The sequence below is a fragment of the Erpetoichthys calabaricus genome, chromosome 5, assembly GCF_900747795.2.
Source record: "Erpetoichthys calabaricus chromosome 5, fErpCal1.3, whole genome shotgun sequence".
NCBI lineage: Eukaryota > Metazoa > Chordata > Cladistia > Polypteriformes > Polypteridae > Erpetoichthys > Erpetoichthys calabaricus.
The window spans coordinates 229,019,347-229,039,462 of NC_041398.2; the positions used below are offsets into that span (position 1 = coordinate 229,019,347).

Genomic DNA, 20,116 nt, shown 5'->3' on the forward strand with positions numbered 1-20,116 from the left:
ACGTTTCATCTAAAACGTATTGTCCTTATATGTTTTATATGTGCTGAGAGCACAGTATCTGTGTGTGCTACGTGCCTTTACACAACTGAGTGTTTTTCTGGCCATGCTCTTATTTGATATAGTTTGTAAGTAGGGCGTGTCTTGCAAGAATCTCATGTTCCATGTTCCTGCGAGACGGTGCTGGGACAATCTCTTGGCACCAAGTCTCATGTTTACAGTCCCTGCGAGATGCTCCGTGGCCAGTCTCTTTTGTTTTGTGGGTCTTTTAAGTGTCTTCCATGAACTTCTGAGAAGATCACGTCTCGTCGCTCTGCTTTTCCTTTCCAGGATTTCTTTTTATACTAGAGAGATATTGCAATTCTCATCTGATAGGCCTTTGATCCAACTTGGTCTCTGGATGGATATTTATGGAATGGGAGAGATGGAAAGCTGCTGATATGTCCTATATCTATGTCGGCTTTGTTTTTCATTACCTGCACCCCTTGGACCAGCGGGATGTTGTAGTTTAGGGGTCAACTCTACTGTCGTGCACGCCTCGTGCCTTTGAAACAATCCTGGTTAGGCACCACGACAGCAGAGGGCCTGAATACTTAGATGAAGGAGAGATTTCAGTTTCTGATTATAATACATATGCAAGCTTTTCTAAAAAGACGTTTTCACTTTGTTATTATGACTTATCGAGTATAGATTAATGTGCAAAAAATTATCATTTTAAAATTAAACCTTGAACACAATAAAGTGTGCAGAAAGTGAAAGAGAATAGTCTCTGAATCCACTGTGCTTGTTAAATATCACAGTACATTTCCTTTCAGATATGCTAGCATCATCAACAACTACAATTCATTTCTTCTTAGCCAGAAATCAAACAAGGCATGCCTCAATGTGCTTTAACAAGCTCTGTATTGTTGATAACCCCAAGCCTTATTTCTCTAAGAAGACAAGAAAAAAACATCCAAAAAAAACTTGAAAGAAAAACAAAGGAAGAAATCTTGGGAAGGGCAATTCAGTGAGAGACCACCTTCCAGGAAGGTTGGGCATGCAATGGGTGTCAAAAAACGGGGTAAATACAACACACAAAACAAAATACAAGTAATCCTCTTCACCGAGCTAAATGGACAATCTATCATGACCACCTCAGTAATACAATAAAACTGTACAGACTTCTCTGTTCATTAAGGGTAAGCACAGAGCACTGTGAGAACTCCCAAGGCAAAATGCAAGAATAGATTATAGCAATCACTAAATACAGCACCTTCACATCTCAGGGTACAGATATGTTCAAACACATGAAAAACAAAGTAGAAACTAATTAATATAAATGAAAACAACACTATCTGTCTTCTTCTTCTTCTTCTTCTTTCGGCTGCTCCCGTTACGGGTCGCCACAGCGGATCATCTTCTTCCATGCCATCCTGTCTTCTGCATCTTGTTCTGTTACACCCATCACCTGCATGTCCTCTCTCACCACATCCATAAACCTTCTCTTAGGTCTTCCTCTTTTTTCCTGCCTGGCAGCTCTATCCTTAGCATCCTTCTCCCAATATACTCAGTATCTTTCTTCTCCATACGTCCAAACCAACACAATCTTGCATCTCTGACTTTGTCTCCCAACCGTCCAACCTGAGCTGACCCTCTAATGTACTCATTTCTAATCCTCTCCATCCTTGTCACACCCAGTGCAAATCTTAGCATCTTTAACTCTGCTACCTCCAGCTGTTTCTCCTGCTTTCTGGTCAGTGCCACCATCTCCAACCCATATAACATAGCTGGTCTCACTACCGTCCTGTAGACCTTCTCTTTAACTCTTGCTGATACCCATCTGTCTCAAATCACTCCTGACACTCTTCTCCACCCATTCTACCCTGCCTGCACTCTCATTTTCACCTCTCTTCCACACTCCCCATTACTCTGTACTGTTGCTCCCAAGTATTTAAACTCATCCTCCTTTGCCAACTCTACTCTCGGCATCCTCACCATTCCACTGACCTCCCTCTCATTCACACATTTGTATTCTGTCTTGTTCCTACTGACATTCATTCCTCTCCTCTGTAGAGCATATCTCCATCTCTCCAGGATCTCATCAACCTGCTCCCTACTCTCGCTACAGATCACAATGTCATCAGCAAACATTATAGTCCACGGGGACTCCTGTCTAATCTCGTCTGTCAACCTGTCCATCACCATTCCAAATAAGAAAGGGCTCAGAGCCGATCCCTGATGTAATCCCACCTCCACCTTGAATGCATCCGTCACTCCTACCGCAGACCTCACCACTGTCACACTTCCCTCGTACATATCCTATACAACTTTTACGTACTTCTCTGCCACTCCTGACTTCCTCATACAACACCACAGCTCCTCTCGAGGCACCCTGTCATATGCTTTCTCCAGATCCGCAAAGATGCAATGCAACTCCTTCTGGCCTTCTCTATACTTCTCCATCAACACCCTCAGAGCAAACATCGCATCTGTGGTGCTCTTTCTTGGCATGAAACCATACTGCTGCTCACTAATCAACACTATCTGTCAATAAGCTAAATTGTAGATCCGCAGCCAGATTGTAGAAAAGGAGTCAGACAAGCCAGCCACAGTCAGAGACCTGGAGACCTCACCCAATAAGCTGCCTCCCCCTACTGGCCATTCTACAGCTGAGTCAGTGCTGGGCCAGCCAGTCAGATGAAAGGACCCTCCTATTCTAGTGCTCCTTTATCTGTGATGACTTTTCCACAGGCAGGCAAACAACTTGGCAGTAGACCAGAATAGCGCTGTGGGATACCTTGAATGTACCCGATGTATCACAGCTTATTCTGTGTGGGATGTAGTAACTTTACTATATTGTGCACATCAAATACACATCATTGTGTCATTTTTTCTACCTTTTTGAGCCTGGCAGGGCAGTTTTTGGGCCAGTTGCATAGCGGCATATACCCAAATGGCTAGTCTATCATCATAACCCTGCTGGTCTGAATAACGGTCTACGCATATCTGTCATGATGTGCTAATGTTACGCCACTCTGCTCTCTAAATCTTGCAGTCCACTGCCGTAGAGGCATATACTCAAAAGGCCACTACACCTCTATGCTGTCATAACCCGGCTGTCCAGAATACCGGCCTTCAATATATTTGAACATACACATATACTGCTGTCTAGTTACGCTGATATACAATTTTTTTTTTTTTAGCTGCAGGTCAGTTATGCTTTTTCTCATTGGTTTCAACAAGAAAATAGAAAAGAATTTCAGTCGCATTTTAGCCTGGGATCAACTCAAAACAATAGACGCTTAGTGTGTGCAGAGAGTTACAAGTAGTCAAAGAGAGCATTCATCCTTCTGCTTCATGGGGGGTTTCTTTCCTCCCTGAGCTTGCCTTAGGACATCTGTGTTACAGTGTGACAGGTGAACCGCCCCAGTCAAACTCCCCACATGTCACTATACCTGGCACGAGTTGCACTGCACCCGAGGCAATTCAGGCATGTGACGCCAAAGGCAAGAGCCCTGCAGGGAAGGGGAAACAAGAGATGATTGATCAGAAAACCGTGAAAATCATGTGAAGTGTTCTTGTGCATTGCTTCTGGCAATAAAAACTATTTTGAAGCATGCCACTCATAAAATTCAGTTTTGGCATTAGGTCTGTATAATGGACTGTAGAAATGATGAAACTGCAAGACTCTAAGTGGTAAAACTTGTTTTATAGTATCAGTCTGCAGTTACAAAATTGTGGCTTATCATTATATTACTGTAATGTGATGTGACTGTTATTGTTCTGCAGATTGGTTTGTCACAGTGAAACGACCTGTTGGCACAAACTTTATGCCCAAAACGTGCACTTTAACTTATGTTCTTTTGAAATGTTGTGTTGTGTGCAATTACCAGGTTTGAATAATTACCATTTTGTTAAATTTAACTTGGCTGTGATTTCCCCCTGTTTTGCATACTAGATTAAAATTGTTCTAATAGAAACCACTAATGAATATCAACAAGAATAATTTAATGCAGACACAAGTTGCAGCCTGCAGGGACTACTAGAATCATCATATTGGTGTGATTGTATGAATCAAAGGGTTAAATCAAGCATTTATGAAGTATTTAGAGGAGATTTCAAAATACTGAGATGTATATTGTGTATCGCGAAATAGCCTAAAAATATTCAGAAATTATTTATAGGCCATATCACCCAGCTGTAGACCAGGGGCACCAAGTGTCACATAAGGATACCAAGAAGAAGAAAAATATCAACAATTAAAAACAAAAAAAAAAGTCATTAGTACTTCAAAATGTTATACTTGGAATTAATGTGGAAATATGCAGATATTTAAATATATGAATACTGGCTGCCCACAGACACATCCCCCCCGAAGCCCCCCCACCCCCCCCGCCCCATCCGCGGAACCACCCACACACTAGTGAAACAGGACAAACTTTAAAAATCAATTAAAAAAAAATGTAATTTGAACAAACGGAATGTAGGTGTGCTCCAATGACAAACATTGACACTGTATCTGATCGTGTTCATTTCTGATAGGAGAGCGTCCCCTGCATGGGGGGAAAAGCACGTGGCCGTCATGTCTTTGGCAATGAGCAACTACCCTCTACAACACACGTAGCTCTGATCTCTCTCTCAAAAACGTCCAACGTTACTCCTTAACAATATGTAGATGATAACGTCTGTTGAACAAACAGGTATTGCTAGCTAAGCAGAGGCAAGGTACGCTCCAACACGGGGCGAGAGGTAGCGCGACTTAAACAGAGCCTGCTGCATGAGTGAGGAGAGCCCCACTCTCCTCCCCTCGGCCCGCAACATATCTCTCGGATTCGTGCACCTAAAGCAAACTATGATACTTAGCACGATGAGAGAAGTTGCAAAATCAACTGGAATGTTCAAGCAAATTATTGAAAAAACCCCGATCTAAATCTGTTAAGTAGTTCTCTCATAAAAAGCGGACAGACAGATAGACGATGGATTTTATATATATACTGTATATATGTATATATATACTGTATATATATATATATATATATATATATATATATATATATATATATATATATATATGTATATATATATATATACAATATATAGATATAGATATAGATAAACTTTATTACCAAGAGGAGACATTTTGCCTATTAGGGTCAAGTTTCATACCAAAACTTTGTTGTGAGTACTTACTTGTAACACTGATGTTGCTGACTGTTGTTCTCTGACTGTGGTATTTTCTGAAGGCATGGTGCTTAGCTAAAGGATAAGTAATAGGGCAACCAGAATTTTTGACATAGATTGTGTGTGGTGTTTTCAGTAAGGTTTGCCTTTACACGATTTGTGTATTCCAATAAAAACCATGCACTGTAATCACAGTCTACCATTCTGCTTCTAGACCCAATCCACTGCTCTCAGATCATAAGAAGTATTTTAAAAAGAACAGACCATGCGGCCAAACATATCTTTACAATCTCTAGTCATTTAGCTTTGAAGAAGTTGTCAAATCAAGAGCTGCATTAGTGTCTGCTAAACTCCTTTGTTACTTATTCCACATACAGTAACGGTTGCTTTCTGTATGAATAAATGCTTGTAGTTTACCCTTTAGAAACATTCATTTGTGCCTCTGTCAAAGTCCTCATTATAAAGTAACAAGTCAAATGACATAAGTGACAGACCTGTCTCTTTCAATTTTCATTGCACCGCTGTGAGGAACAGAAAGTAAAGAATATGTCTTACAATGCCACTACGCTTAAGACTGCTGTCATAATAATGGTCATTAAAGCATTATGATGATCAAGATCTAATCTGTCCATAATAAAGAAAGCTAGCTGTAGTCTAAAATATTCAAGAAAAGGAAAACAGACACCGAAATCAACTCACAAACATATGCACGTTAGTCAATTTGAATACGTACACAGAATAGAATGCCTTTTATTTTCGTTGCACACAACAAAATAAAAATGAAACCTTCAACAGATTCAACATATGCTCTGCATTTTAAACTACACACATAAATTAATATACACCAATAAAACACTGAATGTGGAAACTCCCCTCCACGGTCATTCTATCATAGTCTGGATTTTTTTTTTTGTTTTTTCTGTCTTCCCTGACCATTGGACCTCACTTTATTCTTTGTTAATTAGTATTGTCTGATTTTATTTTTATGTTTTTTCTTTTTTCTTTCTTCATCTTGTAAAGCTCTTTCAGCTACATCATTTGTATGAAAATGTGCTATAGAAATAAATGTTGTTGTTGGTGTGCTAAGAAAAGAATCTGGGGGACTTTTCTGCCAACTGCTATCAGGCACTTCAATGCTTCCTCCCGGGACATTCATTAAGTTCATTTTGAAATATCTTCACAAAACACAATTATTTATTTATTTATTTTTACTCCTTATCGATTGATTGATTGGCTATATTATTTGTCCTGTGAGTCTGCATCCTTGCTTTTTATGGTTCTGCTTCTGTATGCATCTGAATTTTCTCATGGGATTAATCCAATCTAATCTAATCTAATCTAATATTTTGGCATGTCTGTCCCCATACATTCCAAGTTATAATCTTGATCTTCTAATGGTGGTCTGCTTATTATCCCAAGAGCTAAGAATAAATGAAGTGGTGAACTGGCCTTTCGCCGTTATGCTCAAAAAATCTGGATTAATTTACCAACAGAAATATGCCAGGCTAACCATGGATCACATTAAAAAGGCTCATAAAAAATGCACCTTAATTTTAACTTTTTAATAGCTACATTTTAATTGTACTCTGAATACACATGCACTGAAAAAGGGATTTGTAATCATTACTAATCTTGACTTTTCTCCTTTTTCTTTTCCAGTTTCCCTGTGGAAGGGTTTTGCACTGCCACCAGTACCTGATCGAAGCACTGCGCAGCCACGTGTGATGCTTGAATGAAGGATGGTGTCCACGAGACCCACTGCAGTGAATCCTCTGGGATCAAAGCTTGGAAACAATGATATACGACTTAAGAACATTTATTTTAGGCAGAATTCCCGGCGAGAGCCTGGTATTCTTTTGGCCTTGGAGCCCCTGCAGATTTAGTTTTTTTCCCCAGCTTAACAGAACTTTGTTTGTTTGTTTGTTTTTTTGTTCTGTTCTCCCTGCCATCTGACATTATGATTGGATTTGTCTTTATAGAATTAGAATACAATACTTTATGTTAGACCTCACTTTGCTACTAATAATATACTTACAGTATGTCATGTAAGCCTGTACAGTGGTACCTCTGGTCACGACCACAATTCATTCCGAAACTCTGGATGCGGCCCGATTTGATCACGACCCGAACGTAATTTCCCCACAAGATTGTATGTAAATACAATTAATCCGTTCCAGACCGTATGAACTGTACGTAAATAATATATATATTTTTAAGCACAAAAATAGTTACTAGTAAACTAAATGTAAAAACATTGAATAACACTGTGAAAAACTTGAACAACAGAGAAAACTAACATTGTAAGAGTTTGCGCTACACCATTACGAACCGCTCGCTGTAAACACTTTTGTAATGAGTTTTAAGCACAGGGGAAAATGAAATGCCACTTCTCTTGCAAAATTTTGCATACCATCCTCTACTGGCTTTAAATTCCTCACCTTTGCCACTCAAAGAAGGATTTTTTTTTCAGCAAATCACCATGAATCTTCCTGGCTTTCTTGCATGTGAGCGCCTCGCTTACGCTATCCCCTGCAAGTTGCTTTTCGTTCAACTACACTAGCAACAGTTTTTCCACCTCTTCCAGCACTTGAGGCCTCTGCTTGGTTAACATTGTAACCCCTTTTGAAACGTCAGCTGCTTTGTTAGGCCCTGTATAAGCAAACAAAAGAAAATGGGAAACAGAGAAAGGGAAATCATTGGCGCATACGAACGCACGTAGGGAAACTGGCTGCCAGTGTTTTTGTCACCAGAGCGTGTGGTCGTGAACATATGCAAAATTTTGGCAAACTTTTTGATTGTAACCTGATTTGTACATGTTCGGAAACGTTCGTGACCAGTGGTTCTTCTGTAATGATCTGTTTTTTTTTTTTTTTTGCTCTTTCCTTATTTGAACTTATTTTTATTTTCTTTGAGCTATTTTTCTTTATTTTCAATTTGAGCTACATTCTGTGTAAGAAAATGTGCTATAGAAGTAAATGTTGCTGTTGTTGTTCTGCTGTCTGGGACTTGCTGTTATTGTCTCTCTGTAAAGCTCGTCTATCCCAAGTAGTAAAGGAAATTCAAGTTTCCAACTAACTGTTCACTTCTTGGGTTTAGTAACCAGCATCCCTTAAACAGAGTGATCTGCCCTGTCCATCGGATGTAATGTGCAGACTTTACTGCTTATATATACCCATGTGTAAGTACAATGCCGCATTTCAGCTAATACTGTGACATAAATTACTGTATACAACACGTTGAAAAACTCATTGAATGAATTTAATCAGGAGACTTAGTTTTAGGATATAAGTTAGGTGGAAATGAATTATGGGTTATTACAGTCTTAACCTGCCATTAATGAGTAAAATATTGCAGTTTCTTAAGCAGAGAAAGCAAGACAATTATGGAAGAATTTTTAAAAAATTTTTGATCTGCTGACAAACCAACTGAATTTAATTTTGTCGAGTTTCAGTTCATGTTTTTATTATTATATGCGCATAATACATAGTGTATACAGTAAAATAAAATCCATATTTGCAGATCTCAACCAATTTATTCAGATTCCACTAAAAAACAAATGTCCACAGAGAGGTGCGGTATTTTGCTTAACCTGCTTATTTTTCCCATATTATAATGCTTATATTCAAAAATAGGGATATTTAGTGAATTTTGTTGGTATGGTAAATCTCATTAAAAGATAAAATCTCAATGGTCTTGACAAAGCACAATTCATTTTCATATGCCAAATATCTCATATCAGCATACAGTATATAACCATTAAGTAAACCTGGCTATTTCAGTTTGTGGGATGCTGGGACTTGACGTCTATCAGCAGTGGTGCAAGGACATCTCATGACGGATACACTCATGCAAACAACAAAACAATTTTCTGTCTCCAGTAAGCATTTCTGTTTCTACGTGCTAGAAAACTGGTTAAAGTCCGACTCCATTTGTTGTGATCAGTCTGCAGTTTCTCCCTGTGTATACAAGAGTTTTCCCCACACATTCCAAACCTGTGCATTTTTGGTTAATTCAGCATTATCCATCCATCCATACATTTTCCAACCCACTATATCCTAAAACGGGATCACAGAGGGCTGCTGGAACCAATCCCAGCCAGCACAGGGCGTAAGGCAGGAACAAATCCCGGGCAGGGCGCCAACCCACCACAGGACAAATACACACACACACACCCACACACCAAGGACAATTTAGGATCGCCAATGCACCTAACCTGCATGTCTTTGGACTGTGGGAGGAAACTGGAGGAAACTCATGCGAACACGGGGAGAACATGCAATCTCCACGCAGGGTGGACCCAGGAAGCAAACCCGGGTCCCTTTACTGTGAGGCAGCAACGCTACCACTGCACCACCGTGCCACCCTAATTCAGCATTATACTGTAAATTGTCCAAATAAGAGTGAATGTAACATACAGTGAGTTGGATACCCTATCTAGTGTGGGATACAACTACAAATGATCATGCAAATGTATTTTTGGGGATGAAGTAAATAAATTCATGCATATATACATCTTAAGAAGGTTACATAGCCATATGCTCTCTAAAGAGGATGGGATGCCAGCACGACGATGCAGATGGATTAGCCAGCAGAACAAATAAATAACTTTGTACCCAGTAAATTAATTAATTTACTGGAAGGACCAGTGATAGGCGGGAGTCGGGAGCAGTTCAATCCCCCATACAGTAGGTGGCAGTGATCCTCACAAAGGAACCCAGTCGGGACAGCTGCACTGATGCTTGGGAGTTGGAGTCTGGAAATTCAGCCCTGCGGGAGTCCTGACCCTATAGAGGGCTCTGTCCGGGGAGGCACACTCTACTGTTTTCGTGTCCTGGTTGAGATCTGCCACCTGGCGTATAGGCAATGGGACTGCTCGCTACTCTTGGCTTCCACTTTTTCATTTATTAATTCATGTCAGCTGAATACGAAAGTATCTTCCTTTCTCATCACCCAGTTTGTCTTCATCGTCGTACTGGCCTTCTATCCAGGTAATGTATTTTTCTCCATCTCATCTGGGATGCCCGTTCTCCTTCTACTATATATATATATATATATATATATATATATATATATATATATATATATATATATATACACACGTGTGTATGTATGTGTGTAAATACAATATAAAAACATCCGCCAAGGCCTCTTTCAATGGTAATATTTAATCCTCACATGAAACAAGTTCTGTAAACCTGCTCAGGATTAAGTGGTTTCTTAAATTTCTTGGATGTGGTGAACAAGTTACATTGCTAGAAAAAGATTGAGTTTTCATGATTGAATAAACCAAAATTGGAAGTGATTCACAACAACATGATTTAAGAATTACATCCTACTGCAATTGTTGTACACATAGTAGTTTGGGATTTTTTAAAGCGGAAATGTGTTGTTTAGATCTCTAACAATGACAAGGAAGGTAATTTCCTCGCCTAAAATCCCAGTACATTTTATTGCACCAGATTAAGAACAATTAGGATGTTATAAAATTGGTTATTTATTCCAAAATATTTCAATTTGATTGATTTCATCATTTATCTACTGTATCAAACTTAATTATGAGGAAATAACACCAAACACAGAATCAATGGGTAACTGCCCTAAATGAGATACCAGTCTCTTCAGAACGCAGACCTACTCAACTAAATAAACTTAGCTATGTAATTAAAATTGACCTGGAAGAAAAAACACAATTGGAGCACCGAGAGGAAGCTCGTGTGAGTCAAACTGCTATTAACTCAAAGAAAACTGGTGTACCCTGATAGAAACGCACATAAGAGAGTGTAGACTTTACACAAACATCGATCGGGAATTAGATTTGAACCCATGATGCCACCATGTTGTCCATCAAGAATTTCGTTTTACAAAGAACATCTATCCTTCTTCTGAAACCTGCTCATCTCTTTACAGAATTACAGGGGCCTATCCCAGAATTATTATCTAAAAGGCAGGGACCACCTCTAAATCGAACAGCAACATATAATAGCCTGTTCTCCTGTACACATCCTCACTTAATTGTACAAAGTCAGTTTCAAGTTAACAATACCTCTAGGAGATACACCAGACTGCATTGATGTACCCGGTACTCAGAAATTACACCGTATACACCCTGCCATATATGTAATATCTGGCAATTACTGGGAACCAGCACTGAGCAAAGAAAACCCAGTGCTGGCCTGGGGATACTTTTTCACCATCTCAATTGTCTTTTTGGATTCATTGAGTTACATTGAGGAAGACAATGCTTATGGAAACATAATTCTGAGGAATTCAAAAGATAGCCATCAGGGGTCTCACAAGATTTACTTCTATTACATTAATAGCACGATTCTTAGGTGAATCGGTAACAAAAATATTGAGATTTTGGTTTCTTGTCTCCAAAACATATCTCTCTACTATATAAAAAAATCCTTCAACGCGACAAGACTTTTTGAAGACGAGACTTTTTGGAAGTGATTTTTTCAAGTCCTGCAAGATGAGACTTTTGCCTTGACATTTTTTCAAGCTGCGCCCTCCTCTCAAACATTTTCAAACAAGACCTCAACTCTCATTTGTGTGAATGCTTTTGTCAGACACACTTCCTGTGCTCTCAGCTCTTAAACATTTAACGTTTTCCTCACTTTAAGTTCCCAATTAAAGAAGACGTACTATGTCCAAATCTTATTGAAGAATTTCATCACGAAGGGTTTTCAACATAAAAAATGAGTACATGCTCAATCCTAGCATCCAGTAAAGAGGAAGTCAAACAAATTAACGCCAAAAATGTCAATCAGTTACACATCAAATTGGTTAAATGCGTCCAAAAATGTTGAATGGCTACACAGCAAATTGGTTAAATGCGTATCAATAGACTATGCTGAAACAGTTGGTGGTGATCGTTCAGAAGATGAAAACAACAACTTACAATATCCCAAAGAATATTTACAACTGTTAACAACTTCCGGTTTTGCAACGCACGAATTACTGTAGAAAGAAGGATGTATCCAAGAAAGGCAATGTAGTACATCTTCCATGGATAACATTAGACAACAAAGAAGATCTTGATATACCATTCATATTAAAACGTTAACAGTTTCCAGTTAGAATAGCTTTTGCAGAGACAGTTAACAAATCTCAGAGCCAAACATTCGAAAAAGTCGTTTTATTTAATAGAGAAAGAAACGAAATTCAATCACGGTTATTTGTTGCGTTGATGCATATGTAACATCCATCAATTCATTTTCCAACCCACTGAATCTGAACACAGGGTCACGGGGGTCTGCTGAAGCCAATCCCAGCCAACACAGGACACAAGGCAGGAACCAATCCCGGGCAGGGTGCCAACCCACCGCAGGACACACACAAACACACCCACACAATAAGCACACATTAGGGCCAATTTAGAATCGCCAATCCACCTAAACTGCATGTCTTTGGACTGTGGGAGGAAACCGGAGTGCCCGGAGGAAACCCACGCAGACACGGGGAGAACATGCAAACTCCACGCATGGAGGACCCGGGAAGCGAACCGAGGTCTCCTAACTGCAAGGCAGCAGCGCTACCACTGCGCCACCGTGCCGCCTGCATATGTAACAATTCCCATGAAAATAAAAATTTGTTTACATTGTATATCTGCATCCCCATACGTGAGCGGCAGAACCTCAAAGAGGCTAGTGCGTAGTGCAGGCCGAGGGGTTGGCGAGTGAAGTGAATGCTGGCGAAGCCCCCTAGTTTACTAAGAGACTCACCATGTACTTTACCACATTTTCTATGATCTCTTTATTTTTTGATGGACAGATGCACCCACACAATTTTGCTGCTATATCTTGATGGAGAGTTTTGGTAACAGCAGTTAGTTATACTGATAATATTTAGTGAACAAATACTAAGTATTATATTCATTTAGTTGGAATTAAATCTTTATTTCAATCTCAACTTTGCAATTAAAAAATAAAAAAAGGAGCCACATTCACTCTGCCAATGTCTTCATTAATCATTAAGTCTAGGCGTGCTGGTGTGCCAGTAAGGGAGATGCTCCTTGTTCCTGGGTGGGTATGAATCCTTTGCTTACTGCGCACAGGACACCTGGTACCAGGCTTTTTCTTTAGTTACTGATATATATGATTACCTGACTATATTTCTTACTCTATATAAACTTGTCAGCCACTTGAAATATTTAAAAATATTACTTTCGCATCTGTTCTGACTTGTTATTTTACCACTTATTGGACTCACTAAGCACACACAGTCTATAATCCAATCTTGTAGTGGAGTTTTGCTTTTTTTATAAGCTGCTTTGTGTTTTAAATTTTAAAAATATTTTATCAGTATTAAAGTACTAGATTGCTTCTGTGTCAATTATCATAAAGGAGGTTCAACTGAAATAAAAGTTTTAAAATACTGAACCCTAGAAACCCTAATATTTATAAAGATCCCATATTCAGTAAATTGCTCAGACTCATGCTAGCTGGCAGTAAGGCACTTTCTCCAAGTTTTTCTCAGAAACACATAAAAAAGGGTTGAAAACAGACATGTATAAAGTTTACACTAATCATGCATGAAGGAAGTGCATGGTAAGTACACTGAAAATATTACTGTAATTACTTCCTGCATTACTTCTGCTGTTAGCCATTTTTTTTGTATCAGGGAATTTGTCTTCACATGCTGGATAATAGCACATAATATGGAAAACATGGTATTTAAAACTTTAACCAAGCACACCTTTCTGAGATATTACTCTTAAAACTGCATATTGGTTTGCAGTCAAATAATCTTACATGTGTTTTCCAACACTAAACATAGTATTGTGATTTACTACCTGTATATATACTGGTTCGTTTACTGGTCCAGGTGATGTCAGATTCTCCAGGTCTCCATTTCGCTCATAAAGAAAAGAAGTTCCAGCCATCTTGTATTCTCCATTCCACTGAATAATGAAATGTCCATTCAGGTGATACACTTCTTGGTCTACTCCACGCATTGCCAGAAAGTTTCCTGCTTCTCCAATTTCCCTAACAGTTATATGTCTTGCACCTTTTGGGATGAAGGCAACATCAACATACCCTGAAAAAGGATCATGCAAGAAAAATGATAAGCTATGAAGTGGAATACCTTAATTTGTATTCTATTTAGTTGTGTGAGTCAGCAAAACCACTGAGGTATCTACAACATTATATATTTTTGGATTGAGATTAGAGATGAGGTGCTAAAAAGGAGCCAGCTTTTGATCATCGGAAACACTCATTCACTAGATAGATAGATAGATAGATAGATAGATAGATAGATAGATAGATAGATAGATAGATAGATAGATAGATAGATAGATAGATAGATAGATAGATAGATAGATAGATAGATAGATAGATAGATAGATAGATAGATAGATAGATAATTTGTCCCAAGAGGTAAATTTAGATTTTTACAGAAGATGAAGAAATATCATAATAAACAAATGACATCAACCCCCCTTAAATACACCAAAAAAAGAAAAACTTCTGATTTGTCTAAAGATACAAAAAGGCAGTCAGAATGTGGCATTATAAAGGTGTATTACCATAGATATGAAGCAGCCCCTGTAACATTTATGGGCACATGTTTGTTGAAAGTACTTAATGCTAGTGTGTCAGAGACAGAAAGTGTAGCATCATTCATAATGACCATTAGTTTTTTCTTTATGTTCTCCTCCTCTACTACTTCTAGGGATTGAAAGTGGGCTCCATAACTGCGTCTGCCTGCTTAATCAGCTTGTGGATTCGGTGGGCCTCACTTGAAGTAAAGTTACCAGCCTAGCCCAACAAAGCCTGTCTATCACAGAGTCATAGAATATGTGAGGAATTTCACTGATGACATTAAAAGAATGCAGTCTACTAAAAACAAAATAGTCTGTTTTGCCCTATCTTATGTACAGTAGCTCCTCTATGTTACTAGACGACTTCATCCTGTCACATCTACTCCCTGAATATTGAAGGGATGTAGGAGGCTCTTTGGTGTGGTAAAAGTAAATAAGGAGTTTCTTGGTTTTGCTGATGTTAAGTTGCAGATAATTCTTTCTGCACCAAGAAACAAAGTCCCCCACCTGACTCCTCTACTGTGTCTCACTAATCCCCCCCCCCCCCATTATCAATACGCCCCATAAGTGCAGAATCATCTGAGAATTTCTGCAAGTTTTACATTTATAGCCTGAGGTGTACAGGATGAAAAGAAAAGGTGATAAGACAATTTCTTGTGCTGCTCCAGTGTTGTACACATCTACACAAGTCCTTGAGCCTCACAAAGTGTGGTCTGCCAGACAGATAGTCCATTATCCAGGACCCCACAGGCTCTTCCACCTGCATATCTCTGAGTTTACCCCTTAACAAGGATGGCTGGGTGGTACTGAAGGCACTGGAGAAATCAACACATTATACTCGCAGCGCTTCCAGCTTTGTCCAGGAGAGAATAAGCCTTGTGGAGCAGATAAATAATTGCATTTTCCACTCTAATAAGCAAACTGCTGTGGGTCCAAGTGTTCTTTCATAAGTGGACTCATATAGTCCAGGACCAGTCTGTCAAAGAACATTATGATGTGGGACATAATAATCACTGGTCTGTAGTCATTAGGTGAAGAACTGGAACAATACAAGATGTTTTACACAGCAGCAGCACTTTCTGGAGCCTTTAGGACAGGCAGCAGAGGTAGCACATAGGGGGAACCATTTAAACCCCTTGTAAATAGGGTTTTCTAGTCAAATAAAAACCCCAAACCAAAGATATAAATTTAACTTGCAGCAGAGAAATAAGCAGAATTATTTAAGCATTTGAGAAGAAAATGACTTGTCAAAATAATTACTTATGATAAACTTCAATTTATCTTTTAACTTAGCGATGAAAATAATTAGGTCCCTTTATACAAGTAAAATTGCAGTTCATATCCTACATTCAATGACTTCACTGGCTGCATTCCCACTGTAATTACAGTAATTTTATGAATTAGAATCACAATGAATTTCTGCATCAGACATTCACTGCAGGCTTCATAAAAAGAAAAAAAAAAGATCTGAAATAAAAAAAATACAGTTGCTTATGGAAAAACATACTGGTCCAATGAATCATAATAGAAATACATCCATAAACTATACAATAAAAATAAAACACTGCTGTCTGTATGTGTGTGTCATGTCTCTCCACGTAATCTGATTGGTTAGTTTGGCTTTTGTCTGATTGGTTACTTTACTTTTGGTTGCTCAGTCAAACACAATCAGGATAGGAAGTACTGGGCAAGAAAGGTTGACACATAGAGAATATCAAGGAAAGGAGTAGAAGGAACAGTGAGAGTTGCCTTCAAACATGGGAATTATTCTCAAAAAATACAAATGATGTTTTGACAGCAGGTAATGGTTGCCTGTCTATCATTGGTGGTAGTCAAAAAGTGGACTGGAGGTAAGCAATGCACCTCAAAATGACAGTCTGAGAAGTAGGATTTACGGGAGAACGATCGAGTGCCTATAAAATGAATAATACTCTTATTTTACTAGTAAAAAATAATGTAAAAATTCTCAAATTGCTTTTAATTAGGATTATGATTTCATCATCATTTAAAACTAATCCTCTGTCTAAGATTATTTTTAAGGTATGTTATGCTTCATAAGAAATACTTTCAGCTAGAGTCTGAGTATCTATCTATCTATGACAAATTACTTTAATACAACTGTTTAGTACTCCTTACTTGGTACTTAAAAATATACATTATGGTCATAAATACATCCAAAAATTCTTGGTTTGGGAAGAAAATGTATAATCTGCCTCTCCCCCTTATTCATTGGTCAAGAGTCTTGTCTTCACTTCAAACACACATTATTATGGGAATGTGTCTTTCCTGTTTACCTTGTAGGCTGACTTTTGGGAAATATTAATAATGTTTTACCAAAAAGTGCATTAATTTTGCCCATTTTGAACATGAGAATGGATAGCAGACATGTGCCTTATGTGACACAAGTTATTTGAGAATTGTTTTTTTTCTTTTATCACATTTTTGTTGTTTGACAGAGCAAGCTACCATTAAGTTCCAATGTGCCACTGAACCGTTTTCTCACCATTCAGCATGGAGACATGACATTAATTTTTTTTTCTTGACCACCACTACAAACTATATATAAGCCTAAAGCAGAAAAATCTTACATAAGAATTTTTTGTTGTATTAACAATGTTTTGCTTTGAATTTTTACTAAAACTTTTAAAACAAAGATACTGTGCAATTATTTGCATACATGTGTGTTCACAAGTCACACCCATTGCCTGAACCCAATGAAAAAGCAAAATCTGCTGAATTTTTGAAAACCAGTTACCTTTATTGTTTTAAAAAATTTCTAGTTAGCAGATTCTGACTGCAATTTAAGATTAACGTTTTGGCTCTGGTTATGTGTGTTATTTGAATTTGTTTTTGAATTTGACTTTTATTTTACCTCTTCACAATTTTTGCTGTGATCTCTTCACATATTGTGTTGTGATTTAGGAGAACCAAAGCACGGGAGCCCCAAAAACCACACAGTAGAGGGGAAAATTGTCAAACCAGGCTAGTAACAAAAGCAAACACATACTTTTATAAAAATTAAACAGTTTTATTTCCACAATGAACCCGTGTCAAACAGTGAAGCTCCACAGAGCACAAAAGGCATAAAGAAATTGTCTGGACAGTGAGACAATACCAAGCAAACACAGTCCCAAAAATCACAAGTCCAAATCAAGGTCAAAACGCGTGGCAGTAGAAACATAGAAATTCACCAAATCTCCCAAGCACATTCAAAATGAACCAGCTGGCACTGTGGAAGACCCTCCGGATTTATAGGGTGGAGGACAGTTCCTGGCAGTGCTTGGCAGGTGGTCCCACCTCCTTGGGAACCTCTCACGAAAGACATGGAACATAACACAGGCAGTTTATTAACAATATTAGAAACAAAGAATAATGTACATAATGAAAGTGATCAACATTAACATATGGCACAAAAATGAACTAAAAAGACATGAAACAAGAATTTGAACCCCCAACCTGGGTAGGGTCCCAGGGTGAAATATGACATACTGAGTCTTGTTTATTTGTCTTTTGACATCCCAGTTATGACCCTCTCCTTGTTATTTGGGTTGTAATACATCGCTGGATAGTTTTTCTGATTAAATTCGGTTGATATCCTGTGCAGTCAGTACCCAGCCCTGTTTAGCAGACAGGCAGGACACATTCACTCATTCACTGGATCAGTTAAACGTAGAAACAGAAACATATCTAATATGCATGTTTTCAAAATGTGATAGCTGCTTAAAAGAAATACTTTATATGCATGAGTAGGCACACTGGTGCTTAAACAATGTTATATATAAATAAAATGTATTATTATTATGAAAAATCTGAGGTGGGTAACTTAACTCTATTAATATCACAGATTTTAATTGTAAAACTGAACTGTAATTCAGTTCATGGCCACACCAAATGTGTTTGTTCTCTAATGACTTTGTGAAATTAAATTTGAGAAATTACATGTTTATTGGATACCATTTTTAACCTTTCACCCTCTTAATTATTTCGTATGAACACTTACAAAGTGTGAAAGTAAAAGATCACCTGTTAGCCCCAGCTTGAAATTATTGGTGTCAAACTTGCTACAGCTCTGGCAGCCATCCAGGTACTACTGAATATTTTAAAACACTCATTGAAGCCATCACTTTAGATAAGTGAGTAACAACGCTGCGGTGACTATGGGAGATATAGTTGTGTCATTAAACTTGAAAGAGCAACATGAAATGATTTGTTACTTCTTACATAATATGATTTTTTGCTTAGTGAGAATCCTCTGGGAGACGGCAGATGGAAGAGTGTTCTGTGTGTGGTGATCAAAGGTTATTTGTTTCCTAGTTATCATTGATTCGCTTACAAAGTAATATGCTCTGCATGGCTTGTAAAGCTAAATATTCATGCAAGCCATTAAAGGTCAGGTCACCTTGTTCCAGATAAGCAGATGTTCTTGGGTCATGCATTTGAAAAGAACATTTCCTTTGGCAAAATAAAATTCTCTCAATGTGAGAAAAAATAGCAAAATCTTAAATTATGTAGTAATATAAACAGTAAAAACAGTAAGAAATTGTTACTTTAATAACTGTAATAGCATTTCAGTTCTGAATACTGCTGTAATCAAATAATAATAATAATTAGGGTGGAGTTGTTGCTCTGTAGCTAAGGATCTGATATTGTATCTGGAAGGTTGCCGGTTCAAATTATGTTACTGCGAGAAAAGGATCTTACTTATAAGCAAGGCCCTTAACCTGAAAACAGCTCCAGGGGCCCTGTATGATAGCTGACCCTGCACTCTCACACCACCAAGGGTAATGCGAAAACACAATTTTATCTATGGGATTAATATGCTATATCAAAAAAAAAATCAGGGAGGGAAGGGAATGAACAAGGACAGTTTCTTTTTCCCCCAAAGCGCAGCTTATTGACATTAATTTTTTTCCCCTTGAACTTTATTGGTATACTTACTCACTTGAAAACCAGTTTCTTTCATCATCTTGCATCTGATGCTGTTATATTTCACCCCTTTCTTATTCACTGGCTTATGTGTACAGTGGAACCTCGGTTCACGACCATAATTCGTTCCAAAACTCTGGTCGTAAACCAATTTGGTCGTGAACCGAAGTAATTTCCCCCATAGGATTGTATGTAATTACAATTAATCAGTTCCAGACCATACGAACTGTATGTAAATATATATTTTTTTTAAGTTTTTAAGCACAAATATAGTTAATTAAACCATAGAATGCACAGCGTAATAGTAAATAAAATGTAAAAACATTGAATAACACTAAGAAAACCTTGAACAACAGAGAAAACTAACACTGCAATAGTTTGCACTATAGCGCTACCAATCGCTGGCTAAAAACACTTTTTTTTAATGAGTTTTAAGCACAGGGGAAAAATGAACATTTGAAAAAAATCCGTAATTTAATAAACCAC

General features: G+C 38.0%; 1 protein-coding gene across 1 annotated transcript in view; it reads right to left on the reverse strand.

Moving 5' to 3' along the window:
• adamts12 (ADAM metallopeptidase with thrombospondin type 1 motif, 12) overlaps nt 1–20,116 on the reverse strand; it is a 381,209-nt gene that overhangs the window by 209,288 nt on the left and 151,805 nt on the right. The window contains exon 12 of the mRNA XM_051928108.1: nt 13,955–14,199. Within this exon, the coding sequence (XP_051784068.1) occupies nt 13,955–14,199 (245 nt within the window). The remainder of the gene's footprint in view (nt 1–13,954; nt 14,200–20,116) is intronic.